The sequence below is a fragment of the Mytilus galloprovincialis genome, chromosome 12 (genome assembly GCF_965363235.1).
Source record: "Mytilus galloprovincialis chromosome 12, xbMytGall1.hap1.1, whole genome shotgun sequence".
Lineage (NCBI taxonomy): Eukaryota > Metazoa > Mollusca > Bivalvia > Mytilida > Mytilidae > Mytilus > Mytilus galloprovincialis.
The window spans coordinates 12,594,851-12,618,458 of NC_134849.1; the positions used below are offsets into that span (position 1 = coordinate 12,594,851).

A 23,608-nucleotide genomic window follows, 5' to 3' on the forward strand; every position below is an offset into this window, starting at 1 on the left:
TGTTGCCTTTATATATATATATATATATATATATATATATATATATATATATATATATATATATATATATATATATATATATAAGTTTTTCTCGTCTCGTTTAACATAATACATATAAACGATTGTCACATACATATATAATAATAAAGTATAAACTAAGTTTAAACTATTCTTAAAATGTTAAAATATATGAAATCGAGTTAGGTTCAAAATAGCAACTCCGTTATACTCTTTCTACGTAAAAAGAAATTGATTTCACCATGTTATAGACTAATCATGTCTTCTATTCGGATTTCCTAAGACTAATATACAATTGGACGCTTTGAACTTATTAATTGGATTTAAAATTTACAGTGTATTATACTTTTTTCTTTTTTTCTTATTAAAACATTAGTTTGTGCATTAACGAAGACTTGGTTTGATTTGTTTTCTAGATAGATAAATAAAATACAATGCTAGAACAAGAATAAAAATCATGATATTTAAGTTAAAAAAAGAGATGAAAGAATCCAAATCAACGCCCAAACGCATGAGGCGAAACCAATGCATTACAACCAAAAGATAAGCAACAGTATCCATTTAATAACATAGAAAAAAAAGTCTGAGCAATTTGACCCCCATCAAAAATCCTAAGTCTTCTCAGGTGCTATATAATGGCAAGCAAATCCTACTCCCCATATGGCATCTGGTGTGCCAGTCTTATGAGAAGAAACTACATTATGTAGACTGTACGTATAATGTGTTATATCATGTTCATTATCCACTCAAAGGAAGTAAGCTAGTGTTCCAACCCTTGTTTAACCTAGCAGTGTGTGATGCAGGAAGATATCAACCTATCGTGTTCACAACCGACGGAAACAGTGAATGTATCTACAGCAAATCAAAGTGTGCTGATGAGGGACAGTTAGTATTCAGCAATGCTTATTCTAGCAGAGATGTTACATGTCGATGTGACTATACAAAGGGGTATACGTTTGTTACAAAACCAAAGAACAGTTGTTTCTGTAAACCATCTGAAGAAGACTGTTCATGTTTTGTAGTTACATGTTCAAAACTATCACCAGGTGAGTTATTTTTACACATGCTCGATATATACATTTCTTTAATTCTTTTGCAATTTCAACCTATCAGAACTCATTGTATAAAAAAAAATCAACTATTGGTTGCCTGTGATTTCAGACGATAATTGGCTGAATTTAGGGAACATTACCTTTACCAGGCTATTGAATCAAAATATGCTCACTTTGTGGGATGTGGAAGACACTCGAAGGGGATTTTCGTAAAAAGTGAAAATTGTTTTTTTCAATCATTAGAAAAACCTGTCTGTTCTATGGTCGGGTTGTTGTCTCTTTGACACATTCCCCATATCCATTCTCAATTTTATATTCTTACATAATTACTCATGAATTATCGGATTTATCCAATTTCGATAGCTACATAATCAATGTTAAAGTCCTCATCGAGGCTCGAACTTCAAAACTGATAATTCAACTTTATCGATTAGATAAATCCGATTTTGAACTGTTATCAATGTAAGAATCTATTTTTATCAAATGAATGACTTCTACTCATGCTTTTTTTTCATTGAGATGTGCTCTTTACAAATACATTATAACTGAAACATATTGAGACATTGATTAATAATTTGATTGTTGATCGTCTTATTTATATTTCAGAAATTTTGTTGACATTCGATGAAAAAAAGAAAAACCACGCATTATCACTTTCATACGTTCGAAGCTCGCTCTTTCCTGGATTAATCTTCATCAGGAACGTTCAAAACCAAAAACAACCACAAAGGACCCCCCCTTCCATCCCCCCCAACAAAAAACAAAAACAAAACAAAATAAAAGCAAGAAAAAAAGCAAGATACTTCTTATGTCAACTTTCTGTGAGGATTCACAACTTTGTTTCTATAAAATTGAAAATGGTCAATTGTATATACTTTTATGTCATGTCATAACCGACATACATAGCTGATGATACTCGGGGTCTAACAGTGAATACAGGAATGACCTATGAGGCATTTGACATCAAGAAATAAACAAGTTAGTGTATTAATCGCTTACGTAACATTTAACCGTTACGTCGTTGTGTAGTGGTGCCACATGCACAAATATATAAACCAAAAACTGAATACAAACATCAACGAGCTGCTAAAGCTTAAGTGGTCAGATTCTGATTATGGTGTTCGTTTACTAAATTCATTATATTAGAATCAACCAATATAAAGTACAATAAAAAAGGATTAGTATTTCGTTTTTAATATTTTCTCATCTGTAGATTATCAATGCATCACTGATAAGGAGATGGTGGTAAATGCAACATGTAAGGAAATTCTTCCACTCATGTAAGTCAGATCCTAACTGTGGAGTATAGTCCTCTTCAAAATATTATTCGATTTATTTTGCACTCTAACATTTAAACTACATGAAGTGTAGATGTATTGGGCTTATACTTTAATAGAAGCGTGTAAAGAAAAATCATATAAAAGGGTTATTGATAGCTACACTAGAATTATAGTCATTTCGTACTTTAACCATTTTTTTCTCGTAACTTATAGAAGATGTGTATGTAAATCACTTCATACCTCATGGAAAGCTTTCATGTTCGGCATATCGTACCTCACGGAAGATTTATATTTGTTTTATTGATGTGCAATTTCGTACCTTATGCAAGATTTATATGTATGTCATTTCATACCTCACGGAAGATTTATATGTATACCATTTCGTACCTCATGGAAGGGAAGATTTATAAGTATACCATTTCATACCTCACGGAATATTTTACATGTTATCATTTCGAACCTTATGGAAGATTTATATGTGGTTTCATCGATGTGCAATTTCGTACCTCATGGAAGATCAATAAGTATACATAAAGGCAACAGTAGTATATTGCTGTTCAAACTCATAAATCTATACCATTTCATTACTCATGAAAAATTGATAAGTATACTATTTCGTTACACATTGAAAGTGTGTATGATTACCATTTCGTACTTCATGGAATGTTTTTATGTATACTATTTCGTACCTCATGGGAAATTTTCATGTTTTACTTGTCTTGATGAAAACTGTTTCATAGACGTATACTTCACATGCCCTTATTATAGAATTACTCAATCATGAATAATTATGATTGTAATTATAACTATCAAAGTTTCAAAGTGTTGCGTTTCAAAACTATCATTGGTCTTTATAAAATTTCTAAAAACGTAAAAAAAATATAAAAATCATAAAACACTTTACAAAAATATGAGTCGAAATAGTACTAAACCCATGAGGTACGAAATGGTAAATGCATATGGCCCATAAGGTTCGAAATAGATATTATCGTGGATACGAAATGTTAAATGTTGGGTACGAAATGGCAAATTCGGGTACAAAATGGCAGAGGTACGAAATGGCGAAGGTACGAAATAATTTGCTTTATAACTGAAGATAGTAAATACTACTGCATTTATCTCTGTCTCATATTTCTTAAACAGTACTTATTGACATTTGATCACAAATCAAAGAACGCTTAAATGTATTTTCTGTGATCTATTCACCCATTAAAAAAAGGTATTTCAGAAATAATGGAAAAAATGAAAGAGATCAATTAATTAATTTTCCAAATTTCAGTAAAAGATCAACGAGGAAAAGTTTTACCAAACTTTGATTTAGTCCATTCACTGTAGATTGACCTACTTCGATATGAGAAAATATCCTAATCGATATCTCACCACTGAGTCATAAATTAAATCAAATGTCTGAAACGTACTCTTTTAATCAATACATGACAACTCGCAGCACCGTGTGAAATGTAGAAAACACTTATACATGTAGTATTGTGAAAAAACAAAATATAAGGAAATGATTATTGAAAACGATGCATATAGACGAATGAAAATAATAATGGACTTGTTGATTTTTGTATTCCTTGAATTGTATAAATTTAATAAATTGTATAAAGTATCAGCATGTCCCTTCTTCAGATCATACGACACAGATAGTGATACAGCTCAGTTCATCGGTAGTAACATAAAAAGTGAGTAATAAGGAATAATATTAAAGTTATTAAATACACATGACGAACAAAATATTTCAGGAAGGGGTCCTCAAATATGCGTTGGTTTTATTGCATTTTTCTTGAGCATCAAACCAAGCCACTGCAACATCAATAGACTTCAAAGCAAAGTTATCTAGAATGAATTACTTTTCAAAATGTAAGTGTCTATCATAAAAGGCATTATAAAATCCTGTTTGATAAAAAAAATAATCGTTGATATCTTACATGACATAATACTCGTTAGCAAACGGTTGGCCTTAATCTTAAATACAATAAGCTGGTGTGACGTGAGTTTAATCTGTTGTCAAAGCCCGATACTGCCCTGTAGTATTATTTGTTAGGGTGTTACCAACTACTTTTGTTTATGAAGTGAGGAAGAACTTTCCATTTTATATGCCGAGTTTGATATTTTTTTTTCAATTATCTTACAGTATCAAAATATCGATTTTATCGTTTTATCGCTGTTGGTGTACATTTCGTCTTCACGGGTAGGTAAGGTAGTTGGCACTTTGTTTTTACATAAAAGGACATTGATTTGATTATGTATGAACTGTTTAATTCTGACTTAATTGATTTTTAGACATGGACATTGAATTTGAAATAAGCGGTCATTTTATTACCATAATCTATCACAAACGAGACGATTTTAATTTTTATATAAATTTTAAATTGCCCAAACCATAGCAATATAACAACTTCACTTGCATATGGAATATACATTTCCCAACTCATTTGGTATGCAATAGATTTTAGCTGCTTCTCGAACTTATTTTTAACGTCACTAGTGTTTGGGCAGAAAGTTAAGGAACCAGGGTTATGTCAAAGAACGTCTCTTTTTTTCTGAGAAAGTTCATCGGAAGATACAAACTCCCTGTAGATACATATTCAATATCAATTTTACAAGCGATACCTGTTGGTCATGCAATGTAGATTTAAAGTACTGACGTCGTTTAACATCTTAATTATATGCAATAGTGTTCTATTCATTTGTTTTTGTCTTTAACCCTTACTGTTTAGTCTATTGTTTGTCAGATAAGTGTTGCTTAGCTCGACATCTATACATACAATTGACATGTTTGTATATTATTCCTCATGCTTACTCATATAAGTTTTCCTTAAAATGACAAATTTTACTCATTTTATGTGTTTGTTTTGATTGAACATTGTTACTAGTATAAGGAATACTATGCGACTGACATACAAGTGAAAGGTTAAGCTATCTATAAAACCATGTTTAATCCACAATTTTTGACATGAGGAAATGCTTGTAAGATAGTTGTTTTCCATTCATGTGATGTGTTTGAGCTACTGTTTTGTCACGTGATTGAGGACGTTTCGTTTTGACTTTTCTTGGAATTCGGTATTTTTGTAATTTTACTTTTTATTTAAAGTTGACTTATTTCATTTTGTAATTTAAATTATAAAGGCTATTTTAATGCAACACATACATAGCTAAATATTTTTTGTCAAACACTACATACTGCACTTCACTTCGTATTTGATTTGGCTTTCTTTAGGTTTTAAAGCGATCTCCTTTGACGTCTCTTATATAGAAGAAATGTTGATATGACGACAATATTGCTAGACTGGTGAGAGGAAAATCCCAGTCGCATTTGTCATTATTTGAATTGGAAAATAATCACAGTACATAAATTAAAAGGTATTGTCATCAAGGGCATGTCATGAGATGAAATTACTAACTATTTGAACACAGATACCTATATTCAAAAGTTTGAATTAAGCCGTATGCTTTATATAAGTGTATTATAAAATATTTCTGCATTGCAATTTTTTTTTAATATCAACATGATCAAGAACCAAGTACTTTTTTTTATTTCTTAACTGGTTTATGAAATGAGATAGTTCTCTAGAAGTAATAATTACTTACAATTTTCAAAAATTAAAATATAAAATTCGTAAGGGTTCCACGGAACCCAGTGTCTCGCCTACTTTTGCTGTTAATCGCAGACTCAACAAAATGAGGAAAAACATCAATAAAAATTTCCCTCTTGATACTGTCTTTTGATTGAAAGAAGCTTCCAAGTTTGGTAAAAAATCCAGGATAGTTTATGAATCTAATAAATGTTGTATAAACTTTAACTGCAGACTGTATGTAATGTTAACTGGAAGAAAAACTAAGTCCATTGATAAGTAAAATACGGAAAAAGTGAATTTTTTTTTTACAAAATTTACTTCTGAATAATATCTTATGATCAGAAACAAGCTTCTGTCTAAGTTTGGTAGAAATCCAGGATAGTCTAAGAACATTATAAAAATTTTAAAAACTTAAACCACAGAGTGAATGTTTTGTTTCTGGCAAAAAAACTAAGTCCATTTATAAGTAAAATACGGAAAAGTGGAAATTTATTTTTACAAAATATTCTTCTTGATACTATCTTATGATTATAAACAAGCTTCTGTCCAAGTTTGGTACAAATCAAGGATAGTTTATGAAAGTTATTAAAATTTTAAAAACTTTAACCACAGAGTGAATGTAATGTTTCCTCGCAGAAAAACTAAGTCCATTTATAAGTAAAATACGGAAAAGTGGAAATTTATTTTTACAAAATATTCTTCTTGATACTATCTTATGATCATAAACAAGCTTCTGTCCAAGTTTGGTACAAATCAAGGATAGTTTATGAAAGTTATTAAAATTTTAAAAACTTTAATCACAGAGTGAATGTAATTTTTCCTCGCAGAAAAACAAAGTCCATTTATAAGTAAAATACGGAAAAAATGGAATTTTATTTTTACAAAATTTACTTCTGGATACTTTCTTATGATCATAAACAAGCTTCTGTCCAAGTTTGGTAGAAATTCAGTATAGTTTAAGAAAGTTATTAAAATTTCAAAAACTTTAACCACAGAGTGAATATTTGTGGACGCCGCCGACGACGACGACGCCGACGACGACGGAATGTAGGATCGCTTAGTCTCGCTTTTTCGACTAAAGTCGAAGGCTCGACAAAAAACCACCTCTTACTTACTTGCTACAGGAACACTTCTCATTCCATATACGACCTGAAGTCTAAGGAGATCGAATTGTATCTTTTTAAATGTTTTTTTAATTATCATTTTAGGTCACTCAAATTCACGACGCGTTGCAGATATCATCATTGCTAGTATAGCTGGTGAGTAAACATTATACTGTCAAAACTGATTTTTGTGTACTATTTTCTTATATACTTTTAATGCTATTGAAAACTTTGTGATATATATGCCATGCACAAGTCATCTTTTTAGGTTTTTAATACAGGACAGTAGAAATAAGGAGATACTTAGTATTGCCAATGAAACAAATAATCTCCACATTTAAAATTGGATTTGAGCAATCATTGATAACAGGACAGCCTTCAACAATGAGAACGCGGCTTTCATAAAAAGGCTTCAAACATTTTCTTTTTACAATAATACAGTTTCATTTGAACAGATTTGTCCAACTACACATACTTTAATTTTTAATAATATCATAGCAAAATTGTAAAAATGCAAATAGTTTATCAGAACATTGTTATTATCAGGAAGAAGTGAATCATCAATTATATTTAATCATAATTAAGAATGTAATGTTTGTTTTAGCCAAAATGTGAAATATATTAATTCTAATATTTTTGGGCAACCTCATTAACTTTGAAAAAAACAGATTCAGAGTCTGAAGGAGTTCGAAGGTAGTATGTATAAGACCTAAGGAATGTAATTTAAAGTTATAATTATGTTTGTGCATTCCCATAGATAACATACATTTTAATGAGTTTTTTCTATATAATCCCTTAGAGATTAATTAACTGTTTTTGATATTTTGCTGCAAATTATGGTCATATAGTTCTAAGTCATTTTAAACAAAATAATTTAAAATGAAACTCCGAGCAGAGACAAAACAGTATACTAATTGATTAATGCTTTTCCCATATTTTCAGTTTATTTTGTCTTGGCTGTCATAGTGTTGTTCAAGTTCGTCGTCTTTGGTAAGCAATTTTTATTGTGATTACAAATACGCCCAACTAATAGAAGACAAATGGGTCAATTAGGAATGTAGGGCGCTGAATTAATTCTTGGATAAAACTTCAAACACTCAAATAGAACACTTATCTCATAAATGACAGGTGCAAAACGAAAATAAACTGACAAAGACATGGCAATAAAAGAAAGAAAAAAAAAACAGACAACAAAACACAACATAGAAAACTAAAGACTTTAATTGCAACACGACCCTTACCCTTAACTGGGGTTAAAGATAAAAACAATCCATAAAATAATAGTATTGTAATATGAATATAACAGTTGTTATTTTAATGCAAAATACAATCATCATATCAATGTCAATAATAAAAATGCAGAAACTAATGATTTCAGAGTTCAATATCTGTACTCTAATTCCTATCTAAATAATGAACATCACACGTTAAGAAGTAATCGCGGCGCTTTTCTGATGTAAAAAAGTAAAAGCCAAAGATGTTTAAACTTTAAGGGAGGCTCTCAATTGTTATCAACCAATTATGTAAGGAATTATTAATTACCAAGAAGCAAACGAGTTGCACCTCGCATCTATGTATTTGTTTTCTCATTGACTGGATCATCATCATCATCTGGATGTGACTGAAGACGTATAATCGAATATAAAAAAAAACAACGTAAGGATCAAAATTGAGAAACAAATCTGAGAAATGGGGATTGTACGTAGTTGATATACAATTGCTTCATGTATATAGTATATAATTCATAAAATTAATAGTATGATTTGTTCCAATGTTGTTGTTTTTTGTTTGGTTTACACAAACACAGGAGTTTTCAATAAAGGACAAACATTTCACAATATGATCTGCAAGAGTAATACATTTTTAACAGTAGCAAAAAGTAAAATCACAAAAATACTGAACTTAGAGAAAAATCAATTCGGAAAGTCCATAATCACATGGCAAATTCAAATAACAAAACGTATCAAAAACGAATGGACAAGAACTGTCACATTCCTGACTTGGTTCAGGCATTTTTAAATGTAGAAAATGGTGGATTAAACCTGGTTTTATAGTGCTAACCCTCTCACTTTAATGACAGTCTCATCAAATTCCGTTATATTTACATTGATGCGTTGAATAAACAGACACAATAAATAAAATAGTCAAAATATGGGTACATCAGTCATAATCGTATAACAATTTTAAAAGGAACAATTTAACAGAACACAAAAACATCTACTATCTACGAACACATTTATGGATTTGAGTGTCTGACGTCATTTTCTTGATTTGAAAATATCTAATTAACGATTTGCCCTCAATAATGCAGACTTGCATTTTCTTTTTCTGTATGCGGAGAATAAAATCGCATCAAATAATTATATATGCTGTTGATGAATAACTCTTCCAAAGTTTATGCATCTTATTTTAGTTCCACCAGATATACTTTCACAAGAAATCGTTGAAAGTGAGAGAGGAACTTTTGAACCGAAATGTTATGTTAAATCCTATTTGCCACTTACGTCTGTGACATGGTGTAAAGAACCTGGAGAACTTATTTCTACGGATATAAAGTCTGAAAACGTATTCAGTCGTAACGGAATTAGAACATTGACCTGTGCAATAATCGAGAAAGACGAGCTTGCATCATACAAATGCATAGCTAGTAATATAATTGGTACCGTCGAAAGTGATCCTGTACACATAAACGGTAATAGAACATGTTTTTACATGTTATAGAATTACAAATATTTATCTCACAGATAACATGTATATTACAGTGTAAGATAAAAATCTACTTGCGTATCCTTTTTTTTAAGATTTTCGATATGACACAAGTCGTAAAGGCTAAGACAAAAGAGCTTGTAAATACTTTATCAGAACAGACATGAACAACTATTTAGTCATACATTGTGCTACACTAATTCGTATAAGAGTTAACTGATTCTAAATGCCAAAAAAAATACAAAAAAATAGAGTTTTATTTCTAAATATCTTTATATAAATATTTGATTTTGTCAATATATATATATATCAGTTGTGTAAAGACTATATCTTCGAAAACTAATTATGTTGTAACACTTTATCAGACATGTTAGAGGAGATATTAAAACTTGAATAAAACAGAAAGCACTACAATAATGAAGGAATAGATTAACTTAGCAGTATTTGGCATAACATTTAAGAAAATTTGGTCCTCAATGCTCTTCATCTTTGTACATTTTTTATTCACATTAGATGACGAAAGACAAAAGATTATACATAAACTATTCAAAAAAGGGGAACGTGGAAAACTTCATTTTGCAAGACTTGTTTTTATCGGAAAAAACGGGGTTGGGAAAACCAGCTTAATGCGTAGATTACTGTGGCATGATAAAGAAGAGGTTCCTTTAATACAGAGTACAGATGGAATAGAAGTCGAGAAATGCAATATCAACATAGTTGATGGAAAATGGAGTCCATGTCATGGTAAACATCACTCGTTTGTTTTAGATTTTAATCATTCTATTTAAATAATTGATTTTTTTTTTCAAATGATTAATGTTCAGTACAATATTGGTTACATATGAATACTGTTAAAATTGATTGTAGGGAGCCAATGCTAAATCAACATAGTAAGAAGAATTTAAGGAATTAATTTATACTTTTAATGCAAACAGAGATATATAATACAAACTATAATTATATCCAACATTACTAATATCTTCATTCTATTTTTCACAGGACTAGGTACACAACTAATTGATTGTTGTTCTCTCTCTCAACGTGTTGCATTTAATTCTTGTACAAATATTTATATGTATCTTACACTCGAAAATGATTTTTTCATATAAAAATATTCGATCATCACCTGTCTAAACATTTAGATGTTTAATAAGGTAACGACTTGTTTTCCATCATGATCTTTAACATTACTTGTATACTTTTTATTCACTTCGCTTCTTTAACACCTCTTCCTATAAACAAAAGAGATATGGTACACGTATAGTTATCATAGAAACAACTATCCAGCACAGTACAAATGAAGAAAATTAAGCTTCTATATGTCACCGTTAAGTTTTCGACAATGACCACAACACAAACACCGTATAGCGAACTTTGTAAAGCCCGACATGACAAAATGTTACACAATTTAAACAAAAAACTAGAGGGTTGATTTTACAACAAAACATTGGGGGAAAACAGCAACAAACAGCAACAGCTAAAGTACATAATTTTGACTTGGGATAGGCAAGTATGGAATCTGGCGAGGTTAACATTTTTTTAAGTGAACGATCAGCATACCAAGGTTTTTAAATTAGGAATTTTGTATAGACTTCGCTACCCGCTACTTCTCTATATATATAGTCACTATTCCCCAATAAAAGTCGGTATGATTAGGAATCATCTTGTCAGTTATTTGTCCTAACGCCTTTTAAAATCGTAAAATGTACAATTTTCACATTCAGCGATGGTGAAGTTTTCGAAAAATGTTGTGTGCCATAGTTTGGTAAATGTGGAAATTATTCAATTAATAGGGATATGAGAATAACGTTCGGTTAGGTTGATTTCTGTGTGTGTTACGTTTAAGTTTTGTGTTCTGTTGCGTCGTAGTTCGATGTAATTCCCTTAGTTTAAGTTTGTAACTCGGACTTGTTTTTTTGTTCAATTGATTTATGAATTTCGAACATCAGTATATTACAGTTGCCTTTATTGATATACATATCTATTTCCTGATGATCAAATACTTGTCAGATCTAAACATGATTAATGCTATGGATAACATTAATTCAACAGTAAAATGTGAAGCTTCTTTAGGATTTTAATTTTTGATTGTATTTGTTGTTATTTTCACATCTGAATTATCTCAATTTAGTCTGTTAACGTTGCTAACCGAATTTTGGCAATGTAAAATCTAATGGACTTTTAAGGGCATATCCAACAGTTTATTTCTGACGGTGAGATTTTTTTCCCTTTCAGATATTTCATTCTTCAATTGCCAGAGAATCAAATTGTGCCAAACAAAATAGTTGTCGTCGATTTTGTTTTTGCAAAAAATACTGCTAAAAATTAAATATTTCTGCAATTTTGGTGGAAAAAAACATTTTTTATTTAAAAAATTTCAAATAGGTTTTTTTAATCAACATATATTTATAAAATGGGGCTCAAATTGAAGCAAACCACTTGAAAGAACTTTATCATTTAAAGCATTAATTCTTACTCAAATAAAGCCAAATACCTTATGGTGGACCCAAACAACGGCAATAAATGAACATTTGAAATGCACATTTTTTATTTTTTTTTAATGTTCCCAACGGTATTGATTTGGCCAAAGGAAGATATTTTATTCTTTAAAAAAAAAATGGAACGGCATGTCGTTTTGAAAAATATATGTCACCATACTGTTTTTGAGAAAAAAATCGAGTAATATAATATTGTTTACTCAATCCGTTCCGTAAACCTCACAAGATGCGCGAAAAATTAAGACGTTTCGGGAAATAACGATATTTTTCCCCGCTGTATTTTTCAAAGGTAGTGCGACGGCGTTGCAGACATATATATATATACTCTGTGACTTAGTTGGATAGTTGTCTCGATAGCACTAATATCACATCTTCTTATTTATAATGAACCACTACTAGGACGAGATAACAATTCAGTTAGTTTTACTATTGTGTTCGTCGAAATTGTGAATCCCGGGTGTGAAATATGCAAATCGTGGAATTACAAACTTTCAAAATAGTCCCTCTGGTATCTTTTGTCCCTCTTTTAAAACAACACGTTAAAAATCCGTTTCTATGTATCGGTCTGTAGTACAAATAAAATTGAGAATGCAAATGGGGAATGTGTCAAAGAGACACAAACCCGGCCACAGGAAAAACAACAGCAGAAGGTCACCAACAGGTCTTCAATGTAGCCAGAAATTCCCGCACCCTGAGGCGTCATTCAGCTGCCCCCTAAACAAATTTTTACTAGTTCAGTGATAAGGAACGCCATACTAATTTCCGAATTGTACACAAGAAACTAATATTAAAATAAAACAAGACTAACAAAGGCCAGAGGCTACTGACTTGGGACAGGCGCAACAATGCGGCGGGGTTAAACATGTTTGTGAGATCTCAACCCTCCCCTATACCTATAGCATATGTAGAAAAGTAAACGTATAACAATACGCACATTAAAATTCAGTTCAAGAGAAGTCCGAGTCTGATGTCAGAAGATGTAACCAAAGAAAATAAACAAAATGACAATAATACATAAATAACATCAGACTACTAGCAGTTTACTGACATGCCAGCTCCAGACTTCAATTAAACTGACTGAAAGATTATGATTTCATCATATGAACATCAGGCACAATCCTTCCCGTTAGGGGTTTAGTATCATACCATCATAACATATATGAGAAAAATATAACCCGTGTCATGCCAACAACTGGTTTTTGAATAAATGTGTTTAGTTCCGATGCAATGACCCTATAAGTGAATCAATGTTAACGCCAAAATATGCAATCTTTAATGACCTGACAACAGAATCGTAACTTTATCCCTTCTTAATAAGTCTATTCAAAGATTTTGTTAGTTTCTGAGGTGAATACTGACACCTTTGTGCTTTATAAAGAATATTTCCATAAAAAATTGGATGTGAAATACCTGAACATATAAGAAGGCTGCATGTTGAGCTATATTTACGAATGATGTCCTTATACCGATGATAACATTTAGTAAATGTTTTGACTAGTTTGTGATATCGAAAACCCTTGTGTAATAATTTTTCAGTAATACATAAATTTCTCTCGTTAAAATCTAAAACATTGTTACATACACAAAGCAGGGTTTAGTTTTATATTATATTTCCATTTGATGTTTTTTTTTACTGAATGTTCATTGAATATATATGTCAATTGACGTCCGTCATCCAGAATCATTATTTATGTATCCGTTACTTTACAATGAAGTGTTTTGTCTTATACTGATTTATATCACACCTTTTATAACTTTCTTCTATCGAAATTGATAAAGAGCACGTGAAATTTTGTAACCAAACACTTTTCTGAAAAATCACCGACTCCGTATTATTTATTCGTGTTGCGGTTTTGGGCTTTTATTCTTCATACGTTTTTAACTATAACAAAAATCTGTATGTTGACTCTTTATGTTCTGATTTATATGTTTCGTTTGGTTGCTGTCATATTATTGTATACCTTTATCATCTTTTGTTTTACATTCTATATCATTTAAGGTCGTATTCATTAAAAGAGTTACTGTATATTAGCACTTCAACGCAAAGCTAGATGCTAGATGCAGGACAAATGTTAACGCCGTATTTTATTTTTCTCACGAAACCAACTTTTTTTTCTATCTTTCTCAAGTGAAACCAAAACTCCTGAATGCCAAAAAAATCAGAAAAGTTTGGTAAAGAATTAATTACAATTTGTGTTGCATTCTAACAATGTCTAATGCAAAAATAAATCATTACGCAAGAAAGCGCCCTTTCCAGACGGCCATAGCAATTCCAATGGACGTTTGTTATTACCTCCCCTGAAACTGTTGGATATGCCCTTAAACAGGTATCATGGACGTGGGATGTTAAGCTACTTTAAACATTATAATTTACACCTGTACGCCATGCCCGTAGGTTTAAATTTGCTTAATTAAATGATATATAGTTGATCGTTTGATTTTGTCAGTTTCATACATTTTTCCCATTTTTAATTTATTTTAATTTGGAGTTTGTTTGAATTTTGATGCACATGTTTACAAATATTTTTTATGCAAACAGAGACGGACGATGATGTACGGAGATTGATTCGCCAAGTGTTTCAAGAGAGGATGCTTAATGTAGAACGCAAATCAACTGAAACTGTTGATGATCAGGAACCTTTCAGTTCAAACGAAGATGAATCAAGACGCGTATTAAAAAAAGAACTTTCCACAAGTTTTGATGGAAGTCATGTCATAGATATCTTTAATGACGATTCTAAGAGCAAATGTGATGACAGTGTTGATACAGTCAACATACAAACATTAATCCCAGCTGATAAAAAAGACGATTATGCAACAGTAGAGACTGAATTAAATGAATTGCATCCGAATAATTACAAATCAGAAGAAATGTTTGACTCCAAAATTAACAACGATACAAAGGAAAATGAATTTGACCTGGTTAACGACGAGAACATAAACGAAATGACTTCTACAATTCTGAAATCGTATCTGCACTTTAAGGAAAAGGAGAACGATGATATGTTGGCGTTTTGTTGGTTGTGGGATTTTGCTGGCCAAAAGGATTTTTATGCCACACACCAAGTTTTTCTGTCGAAACATGCAGTGTTTTTGTTGGTAACAGATAGCTTAGAGTTTAGCACTGCTGAGGATCAAGGAATAGATTTTGAAGGCTCTGCGCGTAAGTATTGAAAGAAAAACCGAGACCAAAACAAAAATAACCTACTTAAGACTGTTATGCTTCTAAATTCTTCATTGCTGTCAATGACTACCTGAAAGATCATAGTTTACACCGGCCTACAAAGAGTTCGGATAGGATTATATTTAACAGTGTTTAGGCTCAAATGCAAGCTTTATTCATACATATGATAAAGTTAAGCTACCTCCGCTGCCATGTTAAATTCTACAAATGTAAGAGTTTAGTCACATCTGTATTTTTGATTCGAATAGATAGCATTGTTCGGAACAATCTCATACTAGGTATCAATTTTGAATATTTAAAAAATAATGTAAAGGGTTAAAACATAAAAATAAGGAGGTGATTTATGATTGCCGATATGGCAATTATCCACCAAAGTGAAACAAAGTAGAAATACTCTAAAAAAAAAGTCGACTTATTGTTTTTAGATACTTATATCAGCTGTTTTGGAAATGACATGTATTATATGTTTATATTTACAAAACGTAAATTCTATTAACACAGAGTATGTAAGTTTCTGGTTTGATGCTATTCACTGCTACTGGTCGACTACAAAACAAGGAAGACTAGACCCTCCAATCATTGTTGTGTGTACAAACGAAGATAAATTAAAGGTAAGCATGGTAATTCGAAATTCCTGTAAAACATTTTAGTTCAGAATGATTATATCTTTACAATTAGAATAAATAAGCTATATGGACGAATTAGAATCTATATATTGAAATAAAAAATACATTTGTTTACACAATATAATAAATACAAGGGAAATAAGTGTTAAATTACCAGGCCGAACATTAAACATGAAGCATCAAAAAGCGTGATGTGAGCACTTTCTCTGTTTTTATAATGAGAAGAGTACGGAATACACTGTTTCTTCTTTTTAAATCATTTGGACTAGATATAATCCATTTGACAGTCACTGATGTGTCTTTTGTAGACTCAGCTTCGACAGTGTCATATGATAACATGATACATAAAAAAAAGGAAAAAAAAAACCCTTAATAAACCACGTGTTTGTAAGAGCCTCTCCTAATTCCGGAGCATGTAATTCAGGGGTTGTCGTTTTTTTATGTGTTTCATTTCTGTTTTTCGTTCATTGTTTGTACATAAATTAGGCCGTTAGTTTTCTTCGTTTAATTTGTTTTACTTTTGTCATTTTGGGGCCTTTCGTAACTGACTTTGCGGTATGGGCTGTACTCATTGTAGAAGGCCGTACGGTGACCTATAGTTGTTAATTCCTATGTCCCTTGGTATCTTGTAGAGAGTTGTCTCATTGATGAATTTGTTATTTGACACATCATTTATATAATTCGTGAGTTATATTGTACGTCATAAACAGTGCATACAACTGTGTAACACAAAGTACGTCCACAATATTAACGGGATGTATACTTTCTAAGAAAGTTTTAACAGTTAAATCAAAGATTGTTGAATGCTAATTATTCTGCAGTTGAGCATTCAATAAACTAGTCCATTTACATTCGATTGTATCCAAATTTATGAAACTCTACATATTGATTCATTGTAAATATTGAATATTTGTATAAAATATGAAAAACCCAAGGGTAACAATAAGTTAAATGTCATATTTAATACTTTTTTAAAACCCAGTAAAGTAAAACCTATAACGTACCTTTAGTAATAGGAATCGATTAAATTCCATAGATATTTCATAATTCTTTAACAGGACTAATATTATTCAATGTCAGTATCATATTGTTTCTAACCCTGATTCAGTTTCTAGATGACATTTAGCATCAACATAAGACACCTCTTGCTGTGCACATTTATTGTTCAGATATGTTTGACCCCAGCACTTATATTAACAGTACGAACGTATTTAAAATATAGTGTCTGAAAATAACTAATGGTTTGATATAGACTGTTCACTCAACCATGACAGAAGCAAACAGAATTCTTTTGGGGTTGTGTCATGTGTATATCATGTTTTATATGTCAATTAAAATTATTAGGTTTGAATTAAATCATCATAACGTGTTTAAATCTAAATGATACTACAATTCAAGTGTCTCACATAGCATAGATACAGTAATATTATAAAAATGCTTAACTCCGCGGAAAATTCAAAACGGAAAGTCCCTTATCAAATTAAAAATCAAAGGCTCAAACACATCAAACTAATGGCTAACAACTGTCATATTCCTGACTTGCAACACGTACTTTCTTATATAAAAAATGGTGGATCGAACCTGGTTTTATAGCTTGCTAAACCTATAACTTGTATGACAGTCGCATCAAATTCAGTTATATTGACAACGACATATGAACAAAACAAACAGAGATAATAGGTAAAAATGTTAAAAATAGGGATTTAGCAGTCAACGTTGTGTTATAATGTTAATCACTATAAAACATCAGCAAATTTTTGTCAAATATGCACACATAGGCAAAAAGACAAAACACGTAAGCAAAAATGGAAGACAACAATATTAAACCTTACCATAGCACAATACTTGTAACATAATGACGGGGTGTTTAAGTACAGGGCCACATCATATAGTATGTTATGTACCCACCTGCATATGAGTTCACCATATTGTCTTTTGAACTATAAAAAAAGTGTCCAACATTACTGCTTCCATTATGATTCAAATCCAGCCATTAAATGGATGAGCCAATTATTCTACAATTATGAACAGAAATGAGTATCAAATTAACGATAGTTATAGTCGCTTGAAACAATTGAAATATAAAATAAATTCTTCTTAATCGGTAAAATAAATGATTCCTGTTAATCTTATTTTTACGTCAAATATTTAACCAAAGACGTATTATTATACATTTTGCCTTAAATGTATTGAAGGAACCCTCAGAGAGAGAAAAACGACAAAAACAATTCAAGGAGAATTTAAGAAAAATTTTGAATAACCAGGAAAAGAAAGGACACTTGAGAAACATTTATTTTATTTCTAATACTGAGGATACTGATATTGTGTTTGAAGAGATTAGAAAAGATATTTCACGCCAAGCTATGGATATGGAAGATTGGGGCAAAGACTGTCCGTTAAAATGGCTTTTATTTCAACAAGTCCTATTGAAGTTGAAAGACAACAATGTACCAATTTCATCAACAAACGCATTGCTTAAAATTGCAAAACACAAAGATATTGATATTAGCGAAGATAATGAAGTAAAACAATGTTTGCAATACTGTCATGACATGGGAACAGTTGTCTACTTTGACGAAGAAAACTTAGCAGATCATGTTATTTTGGACCCTAAATGGTTAATAAAAGCCTTGAGATGTCTTGTTAGTGATAAAATTGATAATGTAATCGAAGTTTCAGATGACTGGGAAACATTGACAGACACTGGTCAATTAACAGATTCACTCATATCGCTTCTGTTCAAGAAAGAACCAGAATTGAAATTTGAAGAGAACAAAGCACATTTAATTGAAGTTATGAAACGGTTTGACATCATAGTGAACTTAAAAGAATCAACTGCACTATACATGCCATGCATGATAAAGTCTTGCTCGTTCTCTAAAGTTCAAAAGCAGTTTGGTGAAGAAAGTCAACCATTTTACAAAACTAGCTGGTTATGTTTAGAATTCAAGTTTCTTCCTCCAGCTTTCTTCAACCACGTTATTGCATGGTACATAAAGCAGTACCATGTTAGTGTTCTAATCGATAAACAAATTCGACGCAAAAGAAATGCATTATATCGCCAGGTTGGTGTATTTGATTTGGATTCGTCTGGATGTGAACAACTAGTGGTTTGTGAAGGCCCTAATACCATAGCCGTTCAGGTATGGGATTCACGTATGTCAAATAAAACTTACAGAAAATTGAGATCAGAGTTACATCGATTCGTAGAAACACTGCGAAAGCGCTATAGTCTGCATATACCATATTCAAATACATTTACATGTAAAGATGGGGATTTTGCAATCAATCGAAATACATTTGAAGATTTACTCACTACGGATTACCGATGCTTAGAGCATAATATAAACCACTTATCAAACGATTTAGTAAAGTCGTGGGGTTTCAATAGACAGTTAGAGTAAGTACAACATTAACTCTTTTGTATTTTTTTGCAACATACTTGACAACATATGACAGTGCATAAATAAAGTATTATTCTTATCATCTTATAACTGTTTAATATCATCATCATAGTTCTGCCCGTTAAACGTATTTTGCTTTGTATTCTGATTTTAACAACATCACTAATGTTCCTAAATTCAATGGCGGAAAAGGAAGTCTCTCGTTTAATAAACGTACAATAAAATACCAAAGTGGACATTTGAGACATTTATTTAGTACATTTGTTTGAGTCAAATGTGCTTTCTTATGTCCAATACCATGTTTTACATGGTATTATCCATGAACACATATGTCTGATGTGGAGGTAACAAAATATAACTAAAATTCCGCACACTAAGACAATTTCAAAAGATGAAGTTCACGACAAAACTGACAAAATAAAATTATATCAATCAACGGAACGAGTAAAATCATATTCTTGAGTTGGTACATACATTTTTCTAAAAAAAAAGCTTTTATGGCTAGTTTAAATCCGAGAAATGTGCATCTCTAAATTTTTTTTCGATTTATGATCTGCATGTCCCTCTGGAATCGTTCGCCTCTCTCTTCTAGACAAAACTGTTTCGGGTTGGTTAACTTGGGAAAATGTTTTATGTAACAATATTTACGCAGCGCTTGAATATGAATAACATGTCCTTGTGATGGAAACATAAATCTTTTCTTCGAAAGTTTCATGGATGCCATTATGAATCAGAAAACCTTTGACAACCGGCTCTTATTTGGGTCAGTTTTGTTAAGTTTTGATATTCAGTATGCCTTTGACATTTTTAACGTTTTTGTTTTTGTTTTGCAATGTTATTCATGTTATTGTTGATTGCTATCTGAAAGATTTTAATAATCTGTTTATACTTTCCAATATTTTTTGTGAGCATGTCAAATCAAAGAAATATTACGAAATTGTTCTTTTACAGTAACGAGAATGGACATGAAATTAATTGTAATACGTTTCTTAAACCACAACCTTGTTGCTGTAACATGAAATAAGATAGAAAATACCAGAGGACTTTCTAAACTAATTCAATGGTTGAAAAACTGACAACGCTACATGCATTCATGTGTGGCAAAAATAAAGAATGACTAACAAATCCATAAAACATTACATAGGCAACTTACGAACAATTAGTAGTTCCTGCTCTACACGTGTCACCGATTGTGTGTTCTGACTAAATCTTAAAACCCGATGATATTGCGTTTATAAAATATCACAACCTATTAAAAAAAGTAAAGTACTAACGAAAGTTGAAACATAGTCGCAATCATATGAGAATCTCATACTTCAACAATCAACAAACTCGTCAGTGATGTCAGTATTACTAATCGTGATGATTGTATAGTAAAATTAGTATTTAGTTTATTATTGATCATTGTAATAGTGGGTATTACATTTGAATAGATAGTGTGTGACTTAAAACGATAACACAGTAACATGAGTAATGAATAAACAATAGCATTCTCAATATATAGTGTAATGGACATGTTGGTCAAATCGGGGTCGTTTGCAGCTAAACTTTAGTTGGGTTTACCAAATTATGAAAACCGTACTATGACCTATATTTCCGCATATCTTGGTCGATATGCACAATATATTTTAGGTAGTCTTAGTAAAAGAAAATTGACCTAAAACAGTTATTTTCAGTCTTTCATTTAATTTCAGAAAATAATCATTGTAGTACTTCCAGTACTGCTCAGACAATTCACCTGTAGTCAATATAGATCTGTTATATCCATTTACAAATAAGGACATGTGATATGAATGTCAATGGGACAACAATCAACCATATAATGTTCATCAGTTTAAATGCCTTCTATATTTACAAAACCGAATATACTTTAAAAGAAATTGTGATAATAGTATTGAATTTACAATAATGACAATGGTGTTGCATTATTTTCAAATGCTTTTTGACTATGACAGTAAAGTTATTGTTCCTCTTTTATTGTAAATTGAACAATAAAAATAATGAGATAATAGGAATTTCCTGTATATTATGTCACAAAGGTGGTTGGTCTATCATATCATGAACAATTACGTTTATTCTTGTATCATTTATCATCAGTTATGTACATATAAAGTGTCTTATGTCTTGATACAAAGGCAACAGTTACGATTAATCGTGTTATATTTGTCTTTATGATTTCAGGAGACAAAGGCTTATACGGTAAGTAGTTTCATAGTTTAGTATGCTTGTTTGATCATTGAACGATGATTGTCCGTCAGAAGGGGACGATAAAAGGCTGACCCGTGTTAAGAGAGAGCCATATCTCTTGCACGTAAAAGACACCCTTGTAGATATCCAAAAAGAGTAGACCAATGCCACTACAAGGCAGCACTCGCACCCGCAAAGAGAAAAGGGATTAAAATAAGTTGCAAAACTTGGTTCCCAATCCACTGTAAATTAATATGTTTAAACTAATTAAACTAAAATTGATTATAGTTCTTTAACTGAGTTTTACATAAAACAAACGTGTAAATAAGTACTAACAATTAAGGATTATTTTGAATACGATAACTGTTAATGCTCTCATACATTACGTTTTTACAACCTCAGTTTGATTTGAATACTTAAAATTCATGAAAAAGGGTTTTTTTTTTTTTTTATCTTAAATGAAAGAGACTATTGTAAACAATGATTTACTTAATATTTCACTTAGGACATACATTATCTATATATTATAACGCATCAGTTATATCTGTCTTTTACTAGTTTTTAGTACATCCTTTGTTTTATCAAGATTGAACAACACATTTACCGAATGATGTACAATGTATGCTCTGAATGATTTTTAAACAATGAGCAAAACCCAAACATGAGAGCCACCCCAACTGTCATGTTTTATTGGTGTCCGTAAAAAAAATAAACACCAAGCAGAGAGAAAAGGGGCTTTATACCTCAAACCTATGTGTAATAATCATTCTGATCTATTCTCCGAGCAAACTATTTATTTAAACAGTTTGTTTCTTTAATTGAATCAATTGACTATGGAGAAGATGCAACAACAAAGAACATTTAAATAAAGATCAGCAACAATTTCCCGACATGTGAAATTTTTATTTCTGTTCACAAAATTACTTCCCTTTGAAAGTCACTTGTGCGTTTGTAAACAATGTCGGACCCGAAAACTTGTGAAACACGTTAACTTTGACCCCAAAGTGCTAACGTGTAGAAATGATGAATTTTCCAGTCAAATTAACGTACAGAAAGCTGAATATTTATATTTTACGAAAACTGCTACTCGGTACATGTGTTTATACCGTTTAAGTATCAGACGTTATAATTTCTGAAGGTCATAGTAATTTTGGCGCAGTTTATTTAATTCATCTTTTTATTCAAAGAGGCGAGTAGTCCTTTTCTATTACTTTGGTAAATAAGCTATCCACATATAACAATACAATAACAATAGAAAAACAACACTGTCTACACGCTAGCACTTTCGAGTTTTCTGTTTTCACGGTTATAAATAGATTTTTAGTTGCACGTGATAACCACGTGATAATTTGATAATATCATTTTTGAAAACGAAAATTCATATTGTCAACATACAAGCAAAACTAAAAAAATATAACAAATTACACTATAAATGAGTCAAAAAGTCTTTTCATAAAAAGTTGAAATTTAAGTATCGCTTTTTCATTTTTTTGAAAATACAGCATACACCTTCCCGCGAAATATAGAAACTATTTGAATTAAACTTATATATTGATATGATAACTGCAATTCAGTTTAACGTGGATTAATATGAAAAAGAATTATGATTACATTCATTGTGTTTGTCATAATATTACTTTTTGTTTGTATCGTAACGCAGATCTAAGTAAAAATACTATGTCATTTTAAACATTTAATTTAGCATAACGCACATTGCCTAGGAACTAGTAATACATTAGACGCTTGCAAATCATAACTTTTTTATAATTTTCTATTTCTCCATCTAAGGTGTATACATAATATTATATTCCTTATTACCAACGAACCGAATATAACAAGTAAACAGTCAAGGACAAGTAGAATCCACTAAATAATAAGGGCTTCTCTTTATCAGTATATTATACGAAAGTCCATATCAAACAAATATATGACTGCAGAAGCTTTTAATTTTTAATTATCAATATCGATG

At 31.0% G+C, this 23,608-nt stretch overlaps 1 protein-coding gene across 1 annotated transcript in view; it reads left to right on the forward strand.

Annotated features, from left to right (window-relative positions):
• Nucleotides 1–23,608, forward strand: part of LOC143055213 (uncharacterized) — a 28,248-nt gene that overhangs the window by 3,745 nt on the left and 895 nt on the right. The window contains exons 3-13 of the mRNA XM_076228347.1: nucleotides 771–1,064; nucleotides 2,284–2,350; nucleotides 3,983–4,035; nucleotides 7,140–7,190; nucleotides 7,977–8,024; nucleotides 9,448–9,726; nucleotides 10,254–10,484; nucleotides 14,778–15,401; nucleotides 15,924–16,033; nucleotides 18,244–19,448; nucleotides 21,634–21,651. Of these exons, the coding sequence (XP_076084462.1) occupies nucleotides 771–1,064; nucleotides 2,284–2,350; nucleotides 3,983–4,035; nucleotides 7,140–7,190; nucleotides 7,977–8,024; nucleotides 9,448–9,726; nucleotides 10,254–10,484; nucleotides 14,778–15,401; nucleotides 15,924–16,033; nucleotides 18,244–19,448; nucleotides 21,634–21,651 (2,980 nt within the window). The remainder of the gene's footprint in view (nucleotides 1–770; nucleotides 1,065–2,283; nucleotides 2,351–3,982; nucleotides 4,036–7,139; nucleotides 7,191–7,976; nucleotides 8,025–9,447; nucleotides 9,727–10,253; nucleotides 10,485–14,777; nucleotides 15,402–15,923; nucleotides 16,034–18,243; nucleotides 19,449–21,633; nucleotides 21,652–23,608) is intronic.